Raw genomic sequence first — 27,492 nt, forward strand, 5'->3', positions numbered from 1 at the left:
TCCACGTTACTTCTTCGTCAAATAGCATTATTTAATTCAAATCAACAGTGCCACCTTGAGGAACAAATAACATGTATATGAATGTGTACACCATATGATACTGATAATTCACCATTGTCACACAGAGAATCAACGTGATGTAGTAGTCATTTGTAAGAATATACTCATTTGTTTTGTAATAAACAAAGATATAGATACCCTGTGATAAACTTATATAGATTTTAAATAATCATAAAAAATGTAATTGATGAAAGTCTTTAATGAACCTATACACTTTTGGTAAGATATACTTATATATCTTATGATATTTTTAAAATATATCTATTATTTGCAATTTTGCCCAATTTTTATTATTATTATTATTATTATTATTATTTTTTTATTTATTTATTTATTTTTTTTTCACTATTCATAAGAGAAAGGTTGAGGATAAGACGTGTGGACATAAATTCACGAAATGGATGAGGTCCCGGGTCACTAAAGACCTGAGGCATGCGTTTAAGGGTTAAAGGACAGTGTCACTGACTAGCAAGCCTGCACCCAGATAGCCTATCTATGAAATTAAATTAAAAGCACGATATATAGCTTTTCAGTCTCTGAATATAATTTCAACCTTTATATTTGCAGTTTGGTCTTTGGCTGTTGCGTGTCACCCCATGCGTGTCAAGTTTTAAGAAAGTGTTTTTGAACTCAAGGACTCGTCCTTTGTGAACGCCCCTTTCTTCTGCGTACAGAGATGCGTTGCTGTCATCGCTGCCATGTTCAGTGTAGTGCACTTGTTACGCGGATGTTGAGGAAGTGGTGAGTGGCATGAGTATGAGCCGCAGTTGAATCAGGACCGTGAGAAAACAGATTAATGCCGCTCTGCCATGGACGCGATCGGCGTGTCGCACACGGATCCGCTCGATGACTATGAACTGATACAACGCATCGGCAGCGGGACATATGGAGATGTGTTCAAGGTAAGACAACGGAACAAAGTATCTTCGGAAATGATTTCCATGCGTATACAATCACTCTGAGAAGTAAATTAATACATTGAAAAACTGTCCCCAAGAATGGCTTTATATTTGATGCTGAAGATCTGTTTGTGTCAATGATGTAATCCCTTACTAAAACTGACCATATAGTTTCCCCCATAATATGATAGTTACAGCAGTTATTGTTGCTGATAAAAATCACAAATAAAATTAATATGTTGAAACTTTCCGAATGGTTCTGTCTTTTTGGACAGTGGTGGCAAATATCAAGTTGCCACAATTTTACCAACAGCAACTGAAGCACATACAGTATTGTTGCTAAACATGGTTGTCTTGCCATGGTACATTTTCGTAAGAGGTGATTTGTTGCAAATAATCAGTCTGTTGTCAGTCTGGACTGTTGTTATTCTTAGTTTGCATCTTCAATTGGCAACAGTTTAAGTTATGCTTACTATTATTTATGCATTCATGTATTGAAGGAATTACTAACTACCAATTTCAGTTAACGAGTGATATGTGTACAAACTCTGACCAAGTTACTACACTATGACTTCAGTTTTCACACTTCAATGGTTTTGATGTTCTGATGTCCATGTGGCTCATATAAGTGATAGACTCTGCAATTCCCACCCTTAGAATCATGCAATCCTTCATGCATCAGTCTATGTGCAACTCTGCATATTTATCTCTTTTAAGTATGTACAGTATTTGTCCCTTTCTATGAATTGAACTGATCATAATGGTATACTGTGCAACAGGCACAACAAAAATACCAGGGTGTAAAAAATGATATGCTCTTTTTTTTATATATATACTGTCCAGCAATGACCTGGTGCCCTAAATGGGTGGACTGTCCATTTCTGCCACGCTGCCTGAACAAACATTAATCATTGGCCTTGATAACGGAGAAAGACACATTGCAGGATGTGATTTGGTACAGCAGGAAAGAAAACAGGAAATGAACACTGCTACTTTTTTCATGTCTACTTCACCTTTCCAGTGCCTGCCAATTCATTATTGGCTGCTGGTTACCGTGGTTGCAAGATAACAGCTTCATTTTTCTTGGTGACTTGCATAGACCACGTTGGCACATAACGTACCTCGTAAAATGTAAAGCTTTACCGTCAACGCAGAATGGTTGTTTTTTAAGGGAATAGTCCTTTTTGTAAGAACTGACATTATATCATTACGCAAAACAAGCGTAGATGAGACAATCACATTTCCTTCTGAAAGAGTCAAACCTCAAAGAGGTAGCGTGTATTTTTATGTGTCACGAATATTTCTGACTGGTCGTGCATTGTTTGACAACCACAAAGACACTGTAAAAACTTGAAGCACTGAAGTTGAAAGTAATATGATGCAGAAAAAAAAAAAAAAAAAAAAAATCTATTGTTGTTATTTTATTCTAGCAATCTTTTAAAACATCCAGGAGGAACTTTAGATGTTACAGAGTCTGATGACATAATACAAACAGAAAAACAAGGGCAAAAAGCTTGAAAGTGCATTGCATTTCTTATGCTCCAAATTATCAACATGAGATTGCCTTGATGAAGGACTGCACTCATAAAAACATTGTTGATTATTTGGGCTGCTATCTCTGGTTAGCTTGATTACATCGCTGAAGAAGCACATGAACAGAAAAACAAGAGGAACACTTCAACATGCATTGCTTATGCTATCCACTTTTTTTGTTCTCTGTCTTTAAAGGCCCGTAGCATCAAGACTTCAGTCATTGCAGCTATCAAAGTAGTCAAACTGGACCCTGGTAAGTCATTAACAATATTGTTTTCATTTTGTGCTTTGTCTATTTGAATTGTACTGATGTGTATATTTTAGGGCTGTCATTTGTTTAAAATATTCACTTATTGACCCCTGGAGAAAACAGGTTGTACTTCAAGCTTGAATCGCTCCGATGGTAGGAATATGCTTTATTACGGTCCGGACAGGGACATGAACAAAAATGTATTATCCGCATTAAATCGACAACCGTAGTATATTTGTGTATATTTATTTGTGTAATAGGTTGTCCCCTGAGCCTGCCACAGCAGTGTTCACGACCACGAAGGCTGTTCCCCAGTCACTGCCCGTGCTCACGGCCCAGGAGGCCGTTCCCCAGTCACTGCCCGTGTCCACGACTAGAGATCGTTCCCCTGTCACTTCCTGTACTCACAGCCACAAAGGCTGTTCCCCCATCAATGCCAGTGCCCATGACCATGGAGGTAATTCCCTCATCACTGTTTGTGCTCACAACTATGGAGACTTTTACCCTGCCACTGCCTGTGCTCACAGCCACTAAGACTGTTCCCCTGTCACGGCCAATCCCTGAGACTTTCACGGCACCGCCCTCTGAGCCGCTTCCTCCTGAACCCAGTCCAGCGGCCGCAGTCCAGAACTCTGTCCCCTCTGCCCCGTGGCTGCCTCCCAGGCCTCCTGACCCTGTCCCTGCCCTGTGGCCACCTCCCAGGCCTCCTGACCCTGCTCCCTTCCTGGAGCCGCCACGAAACCCACCACTGGCTCCGCCCTGGTCTCCTGCTCCACGCCCTGTCTCACAAGTAATTGTAAGGTTTTTTTAATAGCTGATGTAGATGGTATATCTGTGATTTAAGAAGAGAGTGGCCGGTATAATGCCATCAGTTGTGTAACTACAGGCAGTGCAGGGTGTGCACCGAAAACGGGCAAGGGGGATGGCACAACATTTCACTGGGGCCTGTAAGGTCCAAGTTACTCCACTGAATGCCATTTATGGGTCAATGATGTGACGCTCATTTTTTTTGTCCGGATCTATTATCCATTTGTCCAGAAGTTTCTCAAAAATAAATAAAAAATGCTATTCACACAAAACAGTTAGTTGAAAACACATCTATTTTGATAAAAATGTTTTCAATTTCTGCATTCAAAGACAGTTTTAATTAGTTTATAAAAAAATATGTGGTTTAAACGTCTGGAGAGAGTAAAGATTTAAAAAAAAAAAATCTCATTAAAAGCTGATATTCTGAGTAGTTTGACGTAATCTTTTATTATTATTTATTTCATAAAATAAGCATTGAAACAAGTTTGTTTCAAATATTATTAATATTTGAAAAAACTTTGCAGACCAAATCAAAGTCAGGTGGTGTAACCAACATTCAGCCATTTTGTTGTCATGTGACAAAAATAAATAAATAAATAAAACAAAGAAGACCCCTTTAGATGCTCATGATGGGTGTGGTGTTTTAACACATTTTGTTCAGTTCAAATCGAGTAACCCTAAGAAAACTTCTTGATATTAGTGACCCAAAAATTCATGATATTTAAAAAAAAAAAAAATACTCTAAAAAGTTTGAATATGCAAGGAAAGTATTTTAAGTAATGGTTACACCACTGATGGTTAATCATTTGTGTGTGTGCGTGTGCGTGTGTGTGCGCGCACGCGTGTGTTTAAAGCTAGATATTTTTTTTTTTTAAATATAACATTTTTATAATCTCAGACACACTTATTGGTCAGAGACTCTTAAAATTAAATTAGTTTTGCAAACAGAATATTAGTAAAATTTATCAAATTAAATAAACATTCTCATTTTACTCCAAAATTCCCTCTAAGAAATGTGAAAACAGAAAAGTCCAGTCAACACATGGGGTTATTGGCTAAATCTCAAAATCGCCACATATGATCCAATTATTCAAACTGGCTGGTATATCGATCTAGTGTAAAACTCTGTTACACAGGTTCTTTACTGCCTTCTGTTTTGGGCCTCCAAAAGATATTTGCATCAACACATTGTCACGTACAGTATTCTGCCAGGCTACATAACTGAAAATGAAAATAAAGGAGTCTCAGTTGCACCTGTACGCTCTGTCTCTTTCTTCATCAGGTGATGATATATCAAGCATTCAACATGAGATAACCATGATGAAGGACTGCACTCATAGAAACATTGTCGCCTATTTCGGCAGCTACCTCAGGTTAGCTCATTTACATCCTTCAAGTTACAAATAAACAGACAAATAAGATTAAAAAAAACACAGTTTGTATAAAATAGTAGCATGCCGAAGTGAATCTAACAATTAAGCTTCTCCATAATCCACAGAAATAACAAGTTATGGATCTGCATGGAATTCTGTGGAGGAGGATCTTTGCAGGACATTTATCATGGTACAGTTCTGTGTATCTTCACTTCATGCCATTATTTAGCCAATTCAAATGTACATTTATAATCATTTATTTAGCAGATACTTTTATCCAAAGTGATCTACAAATGAGGAATGCTACAACAAAAGCACATGTACAGCAGTAATTGATATTATTTACATGGCTAGAATGATCTTCAATACAATGCTGAATATTTGTTTAGTTGTTGTCCTGTCATATGGATGAACATGTATATATGTATATGATGGTGTGTTTTTTTTCTCTGAACGCACACAGCTCAACACATCGAGAGAACATAATGACAGTCATATGGTTAAGAGTCTTGAATACTCTCAATATTTGCCACTGAATCGGGCGAGATCGCTGCTGATCAGTGCCTATTAACTCAATGCACCGAGCCCTATCACATATTTCCGCCAACAATAGGCTCGCCGTCATAATAAAAGTCAGCTGGACTGTGCAACTGCGTCAACAGTGGCGAATCATCATCTTTAAAGGGCCTCTCTTACACTGTCAGTGTATATTTTGTTAAAATGACCAATTCACTATGCAGTACTTTATCCTCCATATATTAATGCATGTAATTCTAATTAAATAGATGGTCTATGAGGTCAAGTTTAGGGCTGCGACTATTTTGATAATCGATCTGTCAGTTATTTCTCTGATTAATTGTATTGAAAAAACAAGCTTTTCAAAACCAGGCCTTCCTATATGTTATTTCTGTATTCCTGTCAAGCTGTTTGCTGTGCTTTCTGTGGTTATTAATATTGCCTGAAAGAGGATTAATGTTCATATGGAATTTTGATGCTCTGAATGAGGTTATTGTGTTTCTGCAGTCACTGGCCCTCTAAAAGAGAGACAGATAGCCTATGTGTGCAGAGAGACACTTCAGGTGAGGACACATGCACAGTTATCTTTACATCATTACATGAAGTCTTATATAAAGGCTGCAATTTATTTCTTTGTTTATCTTTTACTATTCTAGTCATTTTTTTGTTTTGATCCCAATAATGTCTCAGGATTAGGTTGCATTTTGTCTTCCTTAAGGCATTTGACACTTTGCTAACTCAGGGTTAATGGAATACAAATTAAGATTCTGTCATCACTTATTTACCCTCATGTTGTTCCACACCCTTTTACTTTCTTTTGTGGAACACAAATTGAAAAATTTAGTTGACACTCTTGGTTACTGTTTTTTATGCACTTACATTAAATGAATATTGCGGGTTCAATACAAGTTAAGATCAGTTGACAGCATTTGTGGGATAATGTTGATTACCACAAAAATGTATTTCGACTTGGGTTACAGTGAAGCACTCACAATGGAAGTGAATGGGGTCAATCCGTAAACGTTAAAATACTCACTTCAAAAGTTTCAAAAGTATAGCCACATGATGTAAACATTATGCATGTTAACATGATTTTAGTGTGATATATTCACAGTCCCTGGAATACTCGATGGTGATTGGTCAGTGGCACCATCTAGTGGTCTGATATCTCTGAGTAACAACTGTAGGTCCAAGGATTAAGATGTATCAGACCAGTGAAAAGGGTATTGCGAGTCATCTTTTCTGCTTTTTGGATCACTGTGAGATCTCTACAAGTAAATATAATAATAAAACAATACAAGTAAATAATAAAATTCAATTAAATTAATAATTTCAACTCAAATCAAAATCAGTGTTTCATGTTCATTTATTGATTTATTTGGCAAGTAGTCTTGTAATAGGCTGGATAATGAGGAGTGAGATTATTATTTTCACAAAATAAACACCAACAGAACTCTGACGCAAACCACAGGTGGATTTCAGCTGTTCAGCGATTTATTTCTTCTTACATAATGACATTATTTCAATGCAAATCAATAAATATCCATTTATTTTCTGTATTTATTTGTTTAGTAGCCGTGTAATAAGCAGCTCTGCTTCGCGTTGGGGTCCTGAATTGGGCTGAATCTCGGGCTGATCTGTTTGGAGCAGTTTTTACGTTTACAGCTCACTGGATGGGAAGTTCATTAGTGAATAATGACTTAAATATCAGTCGGTGTCTCAAATATATTGTATGGCTGTGCCCAAATTAATTATATGGTTTCAGAAGACTTGGAAAATAGCACACAAGACGGATGGACTATTTTAATGATACTACTATTGTCCCCATTAACTGTGCATGGAAAACAGCGACTAGCACAGTCTTCAAAATTTCTCATTTTTTGTTCCACGGAAGAAGAAAATTCACACAAGTTTGGCATGACACGAGGGTGAGTTTTTAACCCCTCGTTAAGGCCACATGAAACCCTATTTAAACCCAATTGTAATTTTGATACAATGGTTAGCTTTTAACCTTGGGTTGAATATAATTTTATAAAGCTTTTTGTTATGCCAATCCTAAATTGCAGTGACAAAGGTATACAATATAGAAACAGCATCGAAATGTTTGCCTTATTAAATATGCATGCACTTTATATAGTCACAGAAACATTTACACGCAATGTTCATTTTCAGCCTCTGAGGGGAAACAGTTAAAAATGTTGCACAGTGACAGCACACACGTTGTGATGCATGTTACTATATACTGGTCCAATCAGTGTCATTAACCGGAAATATGCAAATGTCGTAAATATGCAAATACTGTATGAACATTATCCCATGTAACTACAAATATACAGTGTGAAATCTCCAACCCAGTTTCATAGAGTGAATATTACTATAACTATATTTTTGCAAACTGACTTTTACGTGCCTCTTTCTATGTTTTGCCGCTGTTTCCTGGTGAAATTAACACTAAAGGCGCTACAACAACTGTGTGTTTTGTTCACTTTCATCCAAATCACAACTACAATTCCTGATTATGACTTTATAAATGTGTATTTTTCACACTTTTACTCATACAGTGTTATATTATGATTTCGAACACTTACTATAATGCATCATTTGAAAAACGACACATTTTAAAACTTGTATTACAGACGCACCTACATTTACACACTTATTTCAACAAGATTAGCTTGCGCAGCAGCTGACCTCATAGAGTGTTGGACTGTAGACTCAAAAGATTGTGGTTCAAGCCCAGCCAAGCACGCAAGCTGACACGTGAGACAAAAGTGTCATAGAAGCGACACAGAATGATATGGTTGCTTCAGAAATTGTACTTTTCATATTGCATTTGCTTTTAGCACACTATCAGTGAAGTTTAGGTGTTGGTTTAGCATAAGGATGTCTGTTTAGTTGGGTGTACTTGTAACACCAATTGGGCAATTCACACCCTGCGACTCATAAGCCAGGGTGATCGCATCAACGATCCTGTGAGAAAGTCTTTGCTTGGAGACGGACATTCCTTTCGTGCGTCCTCCATAGCACACAAAGAGCTGGTCAGACAGTCTGAATTGGCGGGTGCGCTCAATGTATGTGTGTAGCGCTCGCAAAGGGCATAACAAATGCAAGGACTGTTCCTCATCCGAATTAAATGGAGGAGGGAAAAAGGCTTGAAGGTGAACCACCTGCACCCGGAAGGGTGTGGTTAGAACCTTAGGCACATAGCCTTTTCTGGGTTTGACTGTGGTTTTTGAAAGACCCGGACCAAACTCCAGACATGAATTGTCAACAGACAGTCCTTAAAAATCACCAACCCGTTTTACTGAGGCCAAATCCAGCAGTAATGCGGTCTTAAGAGAAAGCACAGGCAATTCAACATAGTCCAGACGCTCGAAGGTAGGCCCCGTGAACACTTCTAGGACCAAAGTTAGGTCCCAAGTCGGGACTGTAGCTGGGCGAGGGGGATTTAGCCGCCCCGGCCCCTTAAGGGATTATGATTAAATCATGTTTGTTTATAGAGGAGCCGGCTTCAGGTGCGTGATACGCAGATATAGTCGCCACATAAACTTTGAGCATTGACGGAGTGAGCCCTGTGTCCAATCGCTCTGAAAGAAATGTAAGAATTTCAGGTATGGGTCAGTTCACTGGGTCTTTGCCGTGTGAAAAGCACCAATTAGTGTACACATTCTATTTCAGTGCGTAAAGGCGTGGACGGTGCTCTAGCCTGTAAAATGATGTTCATAACCGACTGAGCCAATTCTGGCTCGTCTGCTGTTCTCTGTTCAAAGGCCACACATGTAGGCTTCACAGCTTTGGCTGGGGATGCCAAATTGTCCCTTGTGTTTGAGAGAGAAGGTCTTTCTTTAGCGTTTTTTCCAATGGAGGCCCATCCAGTATTTCTACCATCTCCAGAAACCAGGACTTATTAGGCCATTTCGGCGCAATTAACAGAACCGTTTCCATGTCCACTTGGACTTTACTGATGACAGAATGAAGGAGGCGCACCGGGGGAAATGCATACTTGCGTTTCGCTGGCCATATGTGGGCGACTGGTGACTTGTATACGGCACTACTGTTGTGTTGTCCAAATGAATCAGAATGTGGTGATTCACAATATCGGAATGAAAAGCTCTCAAAGCAAGAAAGACAGCCAGTAGCTCTAGGCGGTTGACATGCCAAGCCCATTTCGCACCAGTCCAGGTGTCGAAAGTCAGGCATTCATCACACACCGCGCAGATGCTGCCGCCATAAAACCCAGAATTCTCTGAAATGACTTGAGTGGTAATGTTTTTCCAGTTTGAACTGAGACAGACACCGATGAATGTTCTGCATGCGCTCGTTCGTGTGGTGCGCACGCATGCTCACGGAGTCGAGACGAACTCCGAAAAAAGAGATTTACTGGCTGGGGAAAAGTGTTCTTTTCGCCCGGTTGACATTAGACCAGATTTTCATTATGGCAAAGCAGCAAGTGTCTGTGTTCACTCAGTAGTGCCTCTGATTGGCTAGTAATAACCAATCGCCGAGGTAATTAAAAACACACACACCGTTCATTTTCAATGGGGCGAGCACTGCATCGATACATTTTGTGAATATGCGGGGAGCCAGAGACAGACTGAAATGAAGGACTTTAAATTGATACACAGTTCCCTTGAATGCAAATCTAAAAAGCCACCTGTAACGCGGTGCAATTAGTAAATGAAGTACGCATCCTTCAGATCTATTGACACAAACCAGTCCTGAGGACGGATGTGCGATAAGATCTGTTTCTGAGTTAACATTTTGAATGGGCGTGTCACGAGCGTGCAATTCAAGCATCTCAGAACTAGAATGGGTTGAAGCTCGCTGTCCTTCTCCAGAAGGAGGAAATAATGGCAGTAAATCCCTCTGTGTGTGTCGCAGTCTGGGGCAGTCTCTATCACATTTTTTGTAAGGAGACTGTGAATCTCTGCGCGCAACACCAGCACATCCTGTGGTCGGTCCACAGATTGCAAAGTACCGGTGAAGCGAGGTGGCTGGCGTACAAACTGAATTGTATGACCATGCTCGATCATTTTAAACACCAGTTCTGACATGCCCGTGAGGACTTGCCATGTATTCACAGAGTGGGACAGCAGGCTTATTAATTCATCTGAAAAACTGCTATCGCATTCTTTGCAAAAACATTGTGTATTTCAGCTCGTAACACCGGTGCATCTTTGGACGGAACCGTGGAAGACAGAACACTGTTGAAACGGGGCGGCCGACGTGCAAATTGGATCGTATAACCATGTTTGATTGTTTTTAGCACCCAGTCAGAAATGCTCGTAAGTGCTCGCCACGCGTACGCATAACGGGACAGAGGGCAATTTGGTTTGTTCATTGTATGATATAATGCGCCGTTCACCATTGGGAAGCGGTTGTGCATAATGTGTGGGTTTTGAAGTGGGAAAGCTATTTATTGAAAAAGTGTGAGAGTCTCGTGCATGTGCAACTAGCGCTGTACTCTTTTTTTGCATTATTTATTGCATGTGATTGAATGTGAGACACAGAAACAACATATTGAACAGCATTTTGAACAACAATGTTCCTTTCCCGACAAACAGCATTGGGGAAGAGGGGAACAGCATTGTGTGTCAGGAGCGCTTTTGCTGCGCGGTGGGGTTTTCCTTCATTTGGGCCACGGCTTGCATGGCTTTACCGGCGATGAAGTACTGCTCCATTTTGGCATAAAATGTCTCATAGCCTGTGAGTGTTGCTGAGTTGTGACGTAGCTCTCAGCAAATCTATCCACAGAGCTGCCGAAAAGGCCGGCTGGAGACACGAAAGTCACTGCACAGGCCATTGGCAAGTTAATGAGCAACCTGGTGGTTTTGGATCGTCACAAGCGGCTCGTTCACCAGCAAAGCGTCAAGCAGCAAGGCGGAGTAAATGCTCGCCGGAACACTGCAGGGGAGCGGAGAGTCTTCTCGTTGCCATAAATAAAGACCTTGCCCGCTGACTAGTGTATGTCGACGGCAAAGTAGTAGAAGGCTTCTAGATGAGAGATGAATCACTGTCTTGAAGGAAGAAAATTCTGAGGAATGGTGTTTGCGCGCCCAATTTTATACAGCTTGGCACCTAAAAGGGCGGGGCTTAAACGCCATAGCCAGTTTTAGAATTGCCGTTATTGTAGAAAGGTTTCAACTAGGTCGAATAGAAGGACATTCCCCATAGCATCAGCTTCCTGACACAATGTCAAGTGTACTGAGTCGTAAGGGAACTCACATGACCCTGTTTATCAATTTCAACTGTGAAAATCCTATTTATGTAGTGTTGTTACAGTGTTGTTTTCTGTTTGCTTACAGGGACTGCATCATCTCCATCAGGCAGGAAAAATGCATAGAGACATAAAAGTAACTTTCATGTACAAATCAGTACATCACTAAACCATTATTGCCAGGGTTCCCACAATCATGGAAAACTGGGAATTTCAGGGAATTTTAAAATGGGGGGTTTCCAGCCCTGGAGATGTCAAGGAAATTTATAAGATTAATAATGTAGTTTATGGAATTTACTGTAATGAGTATCTTTTTCTAGTTATTCTCTGCTTTAAAATATTGAATATGAAGCCAATAAAATATATGCAAGCTAAATATTGTTCTTGTGTAAAGTACAACTTGCTTGCAAACTGTAGTGATGTGTAATTTGTGATTGAATCATTCTTTTGAGTCAGTTCTTTTCAATGAATCAGTGGAACTGGTTCACAACTCAAGTGAATGAAATGAAATGAACAAATTATTAATGAATCAGTCTGAATTAAAAAATTTTTTTTTTTTACATCTTTATACACTAATTGCAAACAACTGAGAAGTTCATGGAAAGTCATTAAAATTCATAGGTCACAAAGTGTGGGAACCCTGTATTGCCTTCAGCCATGTTCCAGTCATCATGTTTTGTGTTCATGTTTAATATCATTACATGTTTTTAATATCACTCCATTAATACATTGATAGAGTTCATTAGCTGTGAAGAGAGATGTGACTGGTGCTGTTTGTACAAGTAGTGTCTGTGCGATGATAGCGTGTATGTGCTCAATGTGTTACTCTTTGTTGTCCACAGGGTGCCAACATACTTGTGGCAGAGCGGGGAGATGTCAAACTAGGTCAGTCTGGGTTTACCCCTGTCTCAGCCCCACACGTTTAAACACACAAATGCATACAGTATATGAACTAATACTCCTTAAATCTTATTTTCCATTTTGTCTCCCATCTGTCTGTCAGCGGATTTTGGAGTGGCAGCGGAGATCAATGCATCTGTTGCCAAGAGAAAGTCTTTCATTGGAACGCCATACTGGTGAGTTACCTTAAACAAGCTGTCACAAAAACACAGGGAATAATTTCTTTCTTTTTTTTTTCTTTTTTTTAAGACTCAAATGTCTGGCATAATAACAGAAGAAATTATGTTAAATGGGTAGTTCTCCCAAAAATCACAATTTTCTCACCCTCATGTTGTTTCAAACCCCTATGACTTTCTATCTTCCTTGGAACACAAAAGGAGATGTTAGACAGAATGTTAGCCTCAGTCACTATTCACTTTCATTGCAATGACAGAACTTTCATTTTTTGGGTGAAGTATCCTTTTAATGATTGTGTCTTTCTCTCAGGATGGCACCAGAGGTTGCAGCAGTGGAAAGGAAGGGGGGTTATAACCAGCTGTGTGATATCTGGGCAGTGGGCATCACAGCCATTGAACTAGCAGAGCTGCAACCACCAATGTTTGATCTGCACCCAATGAGGTCTGAACACACCTACTCACACATATACATTAAACACACATTTAGACTAGGGCTGTGCTGATACAATCAAATATCAATATATAACTTTTTCTCACAATATTACAACAATACTTTAGACCCTTTTTATTCATGTATGTGTGCATTCATATCATTTGCAGTGGTGAAACTGATGAAGCAGCAAGCCGTCTAAATAAGCACAAACTCTGAAACTTGCATTTCTTAATGCAGTCAGAGTCACTTCTGAGGTGCCATACTGACAAAAGTGAAGCACTCGCTTGAAATATATCCCACAGACTTTGTCTCTTGTGCAGTTAAGCTGGGATTCTCTTGCATGTTTGCTGCCGTTTAAATCATGATCCAATTATGATATTGTGCCATAGTCTATATACAGTATATTTCAATGTGTATCATATCGTGAGGTTGTTAGCAATACAGTTAGTCTTAATTTAGACCCTTGTAAACATTTTCCAACTTTTTGCCACCATACCATAACCCCCCCCCCCCCCCAAAATAATAATAATAGGGTTATAGGCTTATAATAATAATAAAATTAATAATAATAATAATAACAGATGCCATGCGAAGGGCAGACGTGTGAGAGACAGCTCTGCGCATTTTGCTAATTTTTTTAATTATTTTGATGATATAATCTGGTGAAATTAGATACACCCAGTTACACATTTACTGTTTGAGGTAAACATTGCAAAGAAGTCAAAATCCTCGAGCTCTGGAGACATTAAAAGACACTTACGGGTTCAAGCTGAAAGCCCAGACAGGCCTGTGGACCGGGGACTCGATTTGGATGGCGCGGCGGGAGAAGGAATCCAGCGTCAACAGTCCAACATGTCGGTGATGTTGACGAAGGTACTTGTGGACTTGGAGGATCTCGCTGTAATACGTCGATCGATTACGGCGATAGAAAAAATTCTCTGAGCTAGTCACAAGAGTGACAGATGTTGAAAAACGAATCGATTATTTGGAGTCATCAGAGAGGGAATTAGCCGCTAATCCGCCCGCGACCAAAGTTGATTTGGAACGTGTTCTTGAAAAGCTTGAAGATCTTGAGAATAGAAGCCGCAGGAATAACATTAGAATTGTTGGAATTCCTGAGCATGAGGAGGGCAGAGATATGGTGAAATTCCTAGAGGAGTTTTTCTCAAGTCTGCTCGACATAACAGGCCACAAGCTGGAAATCGAGTGAGCTCACAGAGTCCCAGCTCATAGATCTGCTGAGGGAGGAAGGCCCCGATCGATTCTGGCCAAATTTTTGAAATCATCCAATAAAGATCTCGTGTTGCGCCAGGCGAGGAGCAAAGGAAAGCTTTCTTGGAAGAATTACAATATTTTCTTGTTCCTGGACTTTGCGAACTCGACAAGAGCGAAACGCGATCAGTTTAGGGAATGAAAGAAACTCTTACATCAGCAGGAAGATCACTTTTGCTCTGATGTTCCCAGCCAGACTGAGAATAAACACCAAGGACGGCAGCAAAGTATTTACATTTCCCAATCAGGCAATGTCTTTTATTGAAACAATTGGTGAGTAACCATTGGGTGTTTTTCTTGTGAGTGGATTGACTCACTGTACATACTCTGGCTTGAGAGTGGAGTATTGAGACCTTTTGAAAATTTTGTTCAAAATTTTGGGATTCCCAGATCTCAATTTTATAAGTATTTACAGCTGCCCCACCTACTCTGCACTGTTTTTGGGAGTGGCACGCACCCCCCTAGTGCGGCAGATACTCTGGGAATGGTGATTACTGCTTTTAGAAAAGGTCATTAGGCATCAGTGTATTACTCCCTGCTAATTCAGAGTCTGGGGGACGGAGCTTTAAATTCCCTCAAAAGATTATGTGAGGAAGATTTAAATTTGGTTTTGGAGGAGGGAGTGTGGGCTAGGATTCTTAAAAACATCAAGTCTGCATCTAGAGATGCAAGGGTGCGCCTTATGCAATTTAAGATTCTACATAGATTTTATTGGACCCCTAAATTGTATAGGCTTGGTCTTAAGGACACACCCACCTGCTGGCGATGCCATTTAGAAGATGGAGACACCACCCATGTTTTTTGGGGGTGTCGTAAGATACAGGAGTTCTGGTTGAGGGTCCAGAATTTTATGGCCGACGTATTGGGAACTCGGATCTCCTTTTGCCCCAGGCTCTGTATTTTGGGTGACGGGGCGGTTATTGATATAGGAGATAAGTACATGAAGAATTGGATCCTGGCCGGTGTTATGGTGGGCAAACAGGTTATCCTTAGAGGATGGAAGTCAGCTGGAGCCCCCTAGTTTTGTGAGTGGTGTGAGGAGATGGGCAGGGTGGCAGCTTGGGAAGAGTTGTTATATAGAAGGCTAGGCAACATGGATATGTTCATCAGGAGGTGGGGCTGCTATTTGGCCTTTTTGGAGGGCTCTCGGGGAGGGGCACTGGGGGGAGACGTGTTGTTTTAAATGTGTATGTTGTAGCCTTTTTGTTTCTGAACATATACTTTTTTAAAATGTATTTCTAAATATTTTCTTCTGTTTTATTGTTTGTTTGTGTGTCTTTGTCAGTTGTATTTGACCACTGGGGTATCTGTTTGTATTGGGTGGTGGGGTGGGGTGGTTAATGTGCGGGAGGAAGGGTTGTAAATAATATAATGTGATTCCATATATTCTGTTATTATATATATATATATATATATATATATATATATATATACAGGTGCATCTCAATAAATTAGAATGTCGTGGAAAAGTTCATTTATTTCAGTAATTCAACTCAAATTGTGAAACTTGTGTATTAAATAAATTCAGTGCACACAGACTGAAGTAGTTTAAGTCTTTGGTTCTTTTAATTGTTATGATTTTGGCTCACATTTAACAAAAACCCACCAATTCACTATCTCAAAAAATTAGAATATGGTGACATGCCAATCAGCTAATCAACTCAAAACACCTGCAAAGGTTTCCTGAGCCTTCAAAATGGTCTCTCAGTTTGGTTCACTAGGCTACACAATCATGGGGAAGACTGCTGATCTGACAGTTGTCCAGAAGACAATCATTGACATCCTTCACAAGGAGGGTAAGCCACAAACATTCATTGCCAAAGAAGCTGGCTGTTCACAGAGTGCTGTATCCAAGCATGTTAACAGAAAGTTGAGTGGAAGGAAAAAGTGTGGAAGAAAAAGATGCACAACCAACCGAGAGAACCGCAGCCTTATGAGGATTGTCAAGCAAAATCGATTCAAGAATTTGGGTGAACTTCAGAAGGAATGGACTGAGGCTGGGGTCAAGGCATCAAGAGCCACCACACACAGACGTGTCAAGGAATTTGGCTACAGTTGTCGTATTCCTCTTGTTAAGCCACTCCTGAACCACAGACAACGTCAGAGTTGTCTTACCTGGGCTAAGGAGAAGAAGAACTGGACTGTTGCCCAGTGTTCCAAAGTCCTCTTTTCAGATGAGAGCAAGTTTTGTATTTCATTTGGAAACCAGGGTCCTAGAGTCTGGAAGAAGGGTGGAGAAGCTCATAGCCCAAGTTGCTTGAAGTCCAGTGTTAAGTTTCCACAGTCTGTGATGATTTGGGGTGCAATGTCATCTGCTGGTGTTGGTCCATTGTGTTTTTTGAAAACCAAAGTCACTGCACCCGTTTACCAAGAAATTTTGAAGCACTTCATGCTTCCTTCTGCTGAACAGCTTTTTAAAGATGCTGATTTCATTTTCCAGCAGGATTTGGCACCTGCCCACACTGCCAAAAGCACCAAAAGTTGGTTAAATGACCATGGTGTTGGTGTGCTTGACTGGCCAGCAAACTCACCAGACCTGAACCCCATAGAGAATCTATGGGGTATTGTCAAGAGGAAAATGAGAAACAAGAGACCAAAAAATGCAGATGAGCTGAAGGCCACTGTCAAAGAAACCTGGGCTTCCATACCACCTCAGCAGTGCCACAAACTGATCACCTCCATGCCACGCCGAACTGAGGCAGTAATTAAAGCAAAAGGAGCCCCTACCAAGTATTGAGTACATATACAGTAAATACAGATGCACCTGTATATATATATATATATATATATATATATATATATATATATATATATATATATATATATATATTATATGGAATCAATAAAACTTTTAATAACAAATAATAATAATAACACATTTAAATACAGTTATTGCCATCTGGAGCCATATCCCCCAAAAACCCAAAATCACAGGACTTAATGACTACAGACCTGTCACTCTCAAGTCTGTGGTCATGAAGTCATTTGAGAGACTGGTTTTGGCCAACCTGAAGGACTAAAGTACATACAGTATGTAAATTCACGTATTTAATTCAATAACTGTACATACACCTTGCACATACAGGTGCATCTCAATAAATTAGAATGTCGTGGAAAAGTTCATTTATTTCAGTAATTCAACTCAAATTGTGAAACTCGTGTATTAAATAAATTCAATGCACACAGACTGAAGTAGTTTAAATCTTTGGTTCTTTTAATTGTGATGATTTTGGCTCACATTTAACAAAAACCCACCAATTCACTCTCTCAAAAAATTAGAATACATCATAAGACCAATAAAAAAACATTTTTAGTGAATTGTTGGCCTTCTGGAAAGTATGTTCATTTACTGTATATGTACTCAATACTTGGTAGGGGCTCCTTTTGCTTTAATTACTGCCTCAATTCGGCGTGGCATGGAGGTGATCAGTTTGTGACACTGCTGAGGTGGTATGGAAGCCCAGGTTTCTTTGACAGTGGCTTTCAGCTCATCTGCATTTTTTGGCCTCTTGTTTCTCATTTTCCTCTTGACAATACCCCATAGATTCTCTATGGGGTTCAGGTCTGGTGAGTTTGCTGGCCAGTCAAGCACACCAACACCATGGTCATTTAACCAACTTTTGGTGCTTTTGGGAGTGTGGGCAGGTGCCAAATCCTGCTGGAAAATGAAATCAGCATCTTTAAAAAGCTGGTCAGCAGAAGGAAGCCTGAAGTGCTCCAAAATTTCTTGGTAAACGTGTGCAGTGACTTTGGTTTTCAAAAAACACAATGGACCAACACCAGCAGATGACATTGCACCCCAAATCATCACAGACTGTGGAAACTTAACACTGGACTTCAAGCAACTTGGGCTATGAGCTTCTCCACCCTTCCTCCAGACTCTAGGACCTTGGTTTCCAAATGAAATACAAAACTTGCTCTCATCTGAAAAGAGGACTTTGGACCACTGGGCAACAGTCCAGTTCTTCTTCTCCTTAGCCCAGGTAAGACGCCTCTGACATTGTCTGTGGTTCAGGAGTGGCTTGACAAGAGGAATACGACAACTGTAGCCAGATTCCTTGACATGTCTGTGTGTGGTGGCTCTTGATGCCTTGACCCCAGCCTCAGTCCATTCCTTGTGAAGTTCACCCAAATTCTTGAATCAATTTTGCTTGACAATCCTCATAAGGCTGCGGTTCTCTCGGTTGGTTGTGCATCTTTTTCTTCCACACTTTTTCCTTCCACTCAACTTTCTGTTAACATGCTTGGATACAGCACTCTGTGAACAGCCAGCTTCTTTGGCAATGAATGTTTGTGGCTTACCCTCCTTGTGAAGGGTGTCAATGATTGTCTTCTGGACAATTGTCAGATCAGCAGTCTTCCCCATGATTGTGTAGCCTAGTGAACCAAACTGAGAGACCATTTTGAAAGCTCAGGAAACCTTTGCAGGTGTTTTGAGTTGATTAGCTGATTGGCATGTCACCATATTCTAATTTTTTGAGATAGTGAATTGGTGGGTTTTTGTTCAATGTGAGACAAAATCATCACAATTAAAAGAACCAAAGACTTAAACTACTTCAGTCTGTGTGCATTGAATTTATTTAATACACGAGTTTCATAATTTGAGTTGAATTACTGAAATAAATGAACTTTTCCATGACATTCTAATTTATTGAGATGCACCTGTACATTACCACTTGCACATGTTCATACGCCATTCTGTTATATTATTTGTATGTCTGTTTATACTCTTACCATATTTTATATTCTATGTCTCACTGTAATGTTCTGTGTGCGCTTGTTTCTCCTATCACCAAAATTCCTTGTATACGTGAGAACACTAGGCAATAAAGCTCATTCTGATTCTGATATTCAGTCAGGGCTTAAATTGGGCTGCAACGGTCCGGCACCTTTGCTTGTTTGTCAATCTATTCTATTTCTTTTATGTTCCGACACAGTTTTTGTTTGTTATTTCACACATTCTGGCTCAGTTTCACGAGTATACTTGCTCAGACACCTTTCAAGTTCATTATGCTTCACTCTATCAGTTCCGCATGCGAGTAGAGGCAGCTATTCAAGAGTGGCGCGTGACCGTTCGCCCCCGCATACAGACGCGCGTTCCGCTTCTATATTGTTCTGTGGTCCGATCTCTAATTCATAGAAATTGTGGAATACTGTATGGAATCAACTGCTCACCCATTTCTGAGATCAATATGCAGTAGCAATTTTGCTTAGTTTATTTCAAAGCTGTATACCCCTTAAGAATGTGCATTTACTTTTAAATAGTAAAATAATTGGATAGTTTAGCATGTTCAAAGGCAAGATGACGCCTTACCTCGGGCAAGAAGAAAAACTTGTCCCAGCTGTCATTTGATTATTTTAAAATGCATAAAATACATCTGATATCATTATTAAACATTTATTTTTGTCATTTAATGTACTAAATCAAATAACTATTTTCACAATTAAATAAAAAAAAAATGATAGAAAAATTATATAACAGAATCCCAGTCAAAGAGATTCATCTGAGAGAAAAAAATAAATTCTATGAAATACCATACAGCCCTATAAATATATACATATTTAGACAGCCATATTTTAAATTGAATGTATATTATAACAGCAATCACACGATTAAGGTTCCCCACCTCCAAAATCTCAATTTAACCCCTGCATTCAAAACAAAATATTTTATTAAATTGCAGTTATCTACTACCGACTGTAAATGTTCACACTCCATACAAAACCTTCCAGATGAATAAATGGTTATTGTTGTTAACACAGATGTCAGTTGGCTACACATATTAATAATCAGTTTAGCGACTCAATGTAGGCTACAGCAAGCAAATATGCATGATATGTTTTATCGGCATAACAGCAAAAGAAATAATAGGTAGTAAAAGCTCTTTACTAAGCAGCAAAATAAAATAAAAAATAAAATAAAAACGGAACTGTTTGGACTCTCATATGCCGTTAAAATTGGTCCCGCACCTGTCATGCAGTTGAGTTAAAGTTTTGGAAGTTAAGATAAAATCAAGTGGAGAGAGTCTTCTTCACAAGCTCAAGGAATGATGATGAATTTATTTTCAGTCATCTCCATGCTGGATCGTTTCGAGTATGATCGGATGCTTATTGATTTAAACGCGAATGGATGCAATTAAAAAGGAATGTTACAAATGCGGAGACACTCGTTTCAATGCAACCGTAATCTAATAAATTTGTATTAATGTAAGAATTGCACTACGTTATTTTATATTTGTTTTAAAATTTTAAATCCTTTCAGAAATAAAGACATTCTCCATGCACACAGTGACTCAAGAGATTAACGTTTTAAGATTAATTTGGCCAGGGCCACTGATCTAGAATCAGCTTTCCCTTTATGCTAGTAATAAAAGTTTGTATATGAGGTGGGGAAACTGATCCTAGACATTTTACTGGTGCAGCTACGAGCAGTGTTATCCAGGAGCGGCAACAAGAATTTCCGATCAATACCTAATAAGCATTAATACGAACATCTTGCCCGTGGCCAGGCCTTTCCCTGCCTTACGCATGCTCCGCTTATGCCCCCAATGTACTGTACATAGAGTAAGTTGTTTTCACAAGCTTCAAAGTGTTAGTGATATAACCTTACCTAGCCTTACACATAGGTGTAATGTGATGCCTTCTCAACAGACTGATCTTACTGTGAATTTGGCGATAGCAGGTCGAAAGTTCTTCAGCTGAAATCGGTCTGTGTTTACCGAACATCGAAGCAGTGCCCCCGGTGGCTGAAGCTGGAAGTGTTGTTGAAAATATGTGCACGTGTGAGCTTCAGATTTCGGGTGAAATGTCCACAGAGTGGTGCCAAAAGGAAGTTGTATTTTTAGTTGTAACAGATGTAATACATTCAACAGAAATGCATATTTTATTAACTCTAAATTCAAATATATAAATCCCATGAATGTGTGTCTCATTCAGTTGAACTCTGACCATCTCACTGAGGTTTCTGTGGAGATGATAGAATGAAGAAACATTTTCAAATACACACAGAGTGCTCTATTTTCATGAGTGTGCAAAGTGCAACGCTACACGCAACGACTGTGCGCTACGTCTTATCCAGTTTTTGTGAGAGCGCTAATTCTAAGAGCAATTTTCATGCCAGCGCAAAGCGCTGAGTGGAAGTGGAAGTGAGTGGAAGCGTTTGCACTATCTGTGGGTGTATGTGCACAAACTGTGGGTGTTTTGTATGTTAATGAAGTGGCCCAATTTGCTATTTTCCTGAGAAATAGATAATTGCGCTAAGACGTTTAAGAACTATGTCTGTTTTCAGCACAAAGTCTAAATTCAGTTCCTGCATTCAGCCCTAAAATAGAAAATTAATCGTCACAATTTTTAAAGCCCTAATATCATGGCCAGGTCTGGGGTGGGGGGGTTGGTTGGGGGGCTAGATTTTTAATCCCCCCTAGATTTTTCTTGTGCACCAGGGGACAAAATGTCGGATGGGGGATGGCGCTTGTCAGTAATTCGGAAGAATGGGATTGATTTCAGGGTACATGAACATTCAGAAGTAACATGTTGATTTCCCACATGATCATGTTGCTCTATGGTGGTATAGCAGCAACAAGGCTGAATCCAAAATTTTCATTTTTACTGGGAAAATAAACCACACAAAAATACTGAGTATGATTTTTTTTTTTTCACTGTGGCACCAGTTTAAACCAGTAAATTAACTAATAAATGTCGATCTTTTAGTGTTTCAACTAATTAATTTCTTTACTGAGAAATAAGCATTGTAGTCACTAAATATTTGCTTGATTATCTCTAAAGCTCATACAAAAGTTTCCTCTCATAAGCTTCATACAAAAAATGATGTCTATTTAGTCTTTGACTGACTGATGGCAGCGAGGCAGCAAGGCCTTAGTTTTTGGATACAGCCATAAAGTTTGCAAAGACCAAGTTTTGGTTGAAAGGTCAGAATGAGATTTGACTGTTGTGTGGGTTGTCGATCAGCTGTGGAGAACAAACATGATTTTGTTGTTTTCTTTCAGAGCTTTGATGCTGATGTCAAAGAGCAGTTTCCAGCCTCCCAAACTGAAGGACAAGAACAAATGGTATCTCTTGTCCATTATAGCTGTTGATTTTCCTAATCTTTGCCCAAATTGCAGAGGATTCATTTTGCAAACACAATGAGTGCAGATGTTTTATTTTGTAACTTTAGGTCCACAGAGTTCCACAATTTCATCAAAATGGCGCTCACAAAGAACCCTCGCAAGAGGCCAACGGCAGAAAAACTCTTACAGGTGCATGTTAACCAAAGAGCAACATCACCCTTAGATTTGTGTTATTTCAATGATTTACTGTAGCTGTAATAGGTACTCAATACTCACGTGTTCAGTTATGAGTCATGATTTCAATTTTGTAATCCCACCTGGAAGCCATGAGTTCCTTCTGCATTTTCCAGTGGGTTGTGTGAGGAAGAAATGAGTAAAATAAGGTCTTTGGTCTTTATTCCTTGAAGAGACTTTCAAGTTTTGTTCTACAACATCAATAAAAACTACAACCATAAGGAAGTGCATTTATGTGCAGTTCTTATGTAACAACTTGTTAGCAACTTAAATTTTGAAAGCACACAACGTCTTCAGAATTTACATTAGAGGTATGATTGTGTGTCATTTATGTTGTAGAACAAAATGTGAAAGTCTTTTCAAGTAATGTTAACCATAGACCCTATTTTCCTCAATTACCAGAAAATAAATGAAAAAAAAAAAAAACATTATTGTAAAATTCTCCCGGGTTTTAGGGCAGAAAACACCCAAACAGCTCTATTAGACAGAAGTCTCTATCTTGGTAGCTCTCTGATCTCTGTCTCTCTGTTTACAGCATGCTTTTGTAACACAGCTCCTCACACGTAACCTGGTTATAGAGCTGCTGGATACAGTCAACAACCCGGATCTGCAGCAGACACTCACTATGGATGAGAGCGACCTGGAGGTAAATAGAGGGCAATAGTGTTCTTCTGTGTACTGTGTAGTGAAGATTTTTCCCATTACAGAACACTTAAGATTTTGAATACTCAATTAATTAATAAAAATTATACATAGTTAGGCTAGGGGATATATGAGTTGCTGGCGATGTAAAACTAAGCAACATTGTGAATATTTTAAAAGCACTATTTAAGACTAATATCACAGTCCATTTTTCTTGTGACTCGTGGGTATGACACAGTTATAAGATAGAGATGTTTTAATACTTTGGTTGCAAAAATGGCATTAGAGTTGGCCAATTCGATTCCCACAAATCAGTTCAAACTGTGCATTTTACTGAAGGGATTCAAAACTCTGAACTTGATTCGGTGTTTAATTTGTGTCATCTTTCAAAAATGCTCACGCAAGCCTCTGTGAGACATTTTTCAGATATTACAAAGTTTCAGTAAATATATATATTGGTAAATTCTTACTACATATTGTTATATCGGTGCATACAAGGGTTGCCACCCGTCCTGGATTTTCCGGGATCGTCCCGGTTTTTGACAATCTGTCCTGGAAAAATGAAATTCCATTCCGGGATGCGAAATTTTCCTGACACATGTGAAATGAGTCTGATGAGCACTTTAGTGCATGGCCATGAACGCGGGATAATGTTTCATCTGCATTGCACGCTACTCGCGCGACCGCACTCAAGAGCCGCAAACCTAAATTTTATGCTCTGTACACACAAACAAGAACAGCAGAAACTGAGAGTCGATCAAATAAAACGCAAGATACTATTCTGTTTGCCTGCAAGTCTGGGAGAACTCTATCTAGATGCTTGACTTATAGAGAACGAATGGTGAGCTTTGAATCAGAAACACTGAATTCAACGTTTCTTAGAGAACATGCATTCCTAAAAGAATATTCATATTAGTGGTCAACAAAAAAGGGGTTTTCATTGTTCTGTTCTTAAACCAGTATAATAAACGTTAATTAAAACATTTATTAAAATGGTTACATTTATTGTATTAGTGTTTACTATAAAGCAGGAATAATAAATGCATATTCATTGCTTTGTTTGAGCTATAGCAATGGCTATAACTTAACATTAATATTGATAATAAAGTATGTCGTTATATATAAAAACTACGTTATGGAAATGGGACTGTTTATTTTGCACTCCCTTGTTTTGGTTGCTTTACTTGTAAAACACTTAACAATTAAGACTAGGAAGTTTCAAGGATTTTAAAATTTGCTCAATGCTAAAGATTAGTCTTTCAGTTTTTTTTCTTACACATTCAAATTGCATAATATAATTCCATCAAATTGAATTTAGCTGGAATTTTGTTATGAAATTTAAATTCTTATCTTAAAATTAGGCTAAAATATTTTTTGAGTGTATTGATGTTTAAGTTGGATTGAAATACATGCTGTACATGCTGTAATTACCATATCAAACAAGGAGTAAACAATCATAAATATATGTTTTATTTCTTGTGTGATGGCCAGTAATACGTTTTTCGGTCATTGAACAGGTGTCCAGGAATTTTACAGGGCCAATGTGGCAACCCTAGTGTATACAAATATAAAAGTGTGAAAAACATGCCTTATTTTTAACAAGATTTTACTTCTCATGTTAAACCTTTTGAATCGACTTGGCTTCAATTGCTGTTGAAATTACGGTTCACCCTCCTGAGCAAGTATATACAGTTTATTGCCAACAGGCTGAAAAAAAATGTCACATTAGTTCTCAGTACTGTGTTTGTTTACTGAAATATTTTAATGTGATTATACATCTGTTTGTGTGTGTCTGTGTACGTGTTCACAGACGTGCAGTGTGCTACCTGATAAGATTCATTCTCTTGCCAAGCACCTGCCTGTTCAGAGAACGCTGTCTGAAGAGCAATGTGAGTGCTGTTAATATTCTAATACACAGGAGATACACTAGTTATTGGTAAGCCTATGTATAACATCTTGGCAACATGTTATTGCCTCCGAAACACACTTTAGGTGATTTTCAGGTTTGAAGTTTTGACAGGAAACATTTTGTACACGAAAAGTATGTTTGTTTAAATCTACTAATTACAAGGATTGGACGTGAGATACCAATGGAAATCCGCATGCATAATCTCCAGAAAATGATTTTTAAAAAATCTTACAAATGACTGTGACTGGTACACCCTGAACAGCGCTGTTTCTGCACCACTTCAGAAGAGGTAGGGCAATAATTTACACATTAATAATTATACTAAAGACATTTAATAGTTTTTAAGGTGAAAATAAAATCATAGTATGAAGTTAAAATTGTCCAATTGTTGGTCAGGACATTTCCGATTTTCTGAAAGTTGATAGGGCATGCCCCTATCATCCCTACCTAAAATTACACCTATGAAATAATTAAAATAATTAAAATGCATTACATTATTGTGGCAGATGAGTAAAGCATTGATAAGACAATAAAAAAAGTGGCTTTAGAAGGCAATATATTGTTTATTTCATATAATTGGCCTATAGTCCACAGCAATCCATTTTGCAATTAAATTCGTCAATCTGTCCGAGATTGATTTATCATAAGGGCTTTTATAATGTGTCAATGTACACTTGCATCAGAGGAACGCTCTTGGAGTTAAATGTAGTGCATAGTTAAATGTAGTTTGAAACTTAGAAAATGCATTTCGAGACCGCTGCATTCGGAACTACGTGCCGTCCAGCTGTGTTTGAATGCAAAAACGCATCCGTCCTCATCTTGTGCTGTTGCTGGTGTCAAGCAAGCCTGAGTGGTTTGCTGTCGGTTCTGCTGCATGTTGCCTACACAGCTGGCTTTTCGCTTACTGCCCCCTGCTGAAAACAGGTGGTACTTCAAGCTTGAATTGCTCCGATTGTAAGAATAGTTCTTACTATGGTCTGGGCACATTTTAATTTTTTTTTTTATATCATTACACTGAATTACTACATTCAATTGATGGCCCTAGTTTCAATACTTTGTCTTTTTGAGGAAGAAGATCTGAAAGTCACAGTATGTTTTCATAGAACATGGAATTCTTTTATTTCTAATTTGCAACAGACTTAAAAACGACAAAGGCTCATCATATTCCCTCCATTTATGTATTGCAACAGTACTGTAGATTAATGAGTGTTTCTCATCTCACAAGCAGTAACTGGTGAATTGAGAGTGATGAGAAATGTGCCATTAGTCAGTGAGAAGCGATTGTTGTGGTTTGGTGGGATTACAGCATGTCACGGCCACAATCCAAGGTTAACTGGACAGGAGCCGCCATTGTATTTGAGTAGCCACTCTAGAGCTGTGAAAAGACATATTGTGTGCATGTGTTTCTGTGTGCGTGTCTAGGTTTGTGTGCATTTGTATGCATGTGTTTGTATGAATGCGTATGTGTGTATCCAAGTCTGCAAGTTTGAAACAATACTACTGTCACGGCTCCGTTGAGTTTGTCGGTTTGTTCTGTTTGTTTTGTTATTTCTCACCCTCATGTTTCGCAGGCGCTGCCGGCATGCATGATCAGTGTTTCCATGGGAACACTGATTGTTCCCAGGGGAACGCTGATCATGCCACTAATTAGCGTGCTAGCAGCACCTGTTTCTCCGCTGATTCACTCCATACTTAATGCCTTCTTGTTGTCAATATCTTTGCTAGATTGTTGTTTGGTGTGAAGTAACTTACCTCACTCTCTATGCCTAGTTGGTCCTCTCCCGTGTATCAGTTTGGTTGCCCGTCTCTGCCTGCGTGTCGGGAGTGTGGTTGTTTTCTGTACGCTTGTTCTGTGCACTCATGAATCTTCAACAGAGGATTCTTCGTCTCTGCCCGTGTGTCAGGAGAGTGATTGCCTTCCAGTCTGCTGTGCGCTTGTTTTCTGCACCTCACTACGCTTCAACGGAGGATTCCTCATGAATCTGCTTCTGACTACCATGACGCACACACTTGCCTACGAACACACTCTTCACGGATTTGCCCATTGCGCGGCCATGGTGTGCATGCATCCACGAACTTCTCCCCCGCTACTGCAGCAGGTGCCGGGATCTTCATTCTTCGCCAGCACAGTTGAAGTAGATATTTATTGTTAATAAATCCTTTGAACTGTTCCTCTGCTCTTGGGTCTCTTTGTCTTGCTTT

The 27,492-nt window shown here is 39.1% G+C and overlaps 1 protein-coding gene across 1 annotated transcript in view; it reads left to right on the plus strand.

The window, feature by feature from the left end:
• The first annotated feature begins 784 nt into the window (after positions 1 to 784).
• LOC127431046 (mitogen-activated protein kinase kinase kinase kinase 2-like) overlaps positions 785 to 27,492 on the plus strand; it is a 47,781-nt gene continuing 21,073 nt past the window's right edge. Inside the window, exons 1-13 of the mRNA XM_051681268.1 lie at positions 785 to 962; positions 2,688 to 2,745; positions 4,832 to 4,922; positions 5,048 to 5,112; positions 5,946 to 6,001; positions 11,744 to 11,791; positions 12,498 to 12,540; positions 12,659 to 12,731; positions 13,042 to 13,173; positions 22,443 to 22,505; positions 22,613 to 22,694; positions 23,275 to 23,385; positions 25,192 to 25,270. Of these exons, the coding sequence (XP_051537228.1) occupies positions 870 to 962; positions 2,688 to 2,745; positions 4,832 to 4,922; positions 5,048 to 5,112; positions 5,946 to 6,001; positions 11,744 to 11,791; positions 12,498 to 12,540; positions 12,659 to 12,731; positions 13,042 to 13,173; positions 22,443 to 22,505; positions 22,613 to 22,694; positions 23,275 to 23,385; positions 25,192 to 25,270 (994 nt within the window). The 5' untranslated portion in view covers positions 785 to 869. The remainder of the gene's footprint in view (positions 963 to 2,687; positions 2,746 to 4,831; positions 4,923 to 5,047; positions 5,113 to 5,945; positions 6,002 to 11,743; positions 11,792 to 12,497; positions 12,541 to 12,658; positions 12,732 to 13,041; positions 13,174 to 22,442; positions 22,506 to 22,612; positions 22,695 to 23,274; positions 23,386 to 25,191; positions 25,271 to 27,492) is intronic.

This window comes from Myxocyprinus asiaticus, chromosome 40 (genome assembly GCF_019703515.2).
Source record: "Myxocyprinus asiaticus isolate MX2 ecotype Aquarium Trade chromosome 40, UBuf_Myxa_2, whole genome shotgun sequence".
NCBI lineage: Eukaryota > Metazoa > Chordata > Actinopteri > Cypriniformes > Catostomidae > Myxocyprinus > Myxocyprinus asiaticus.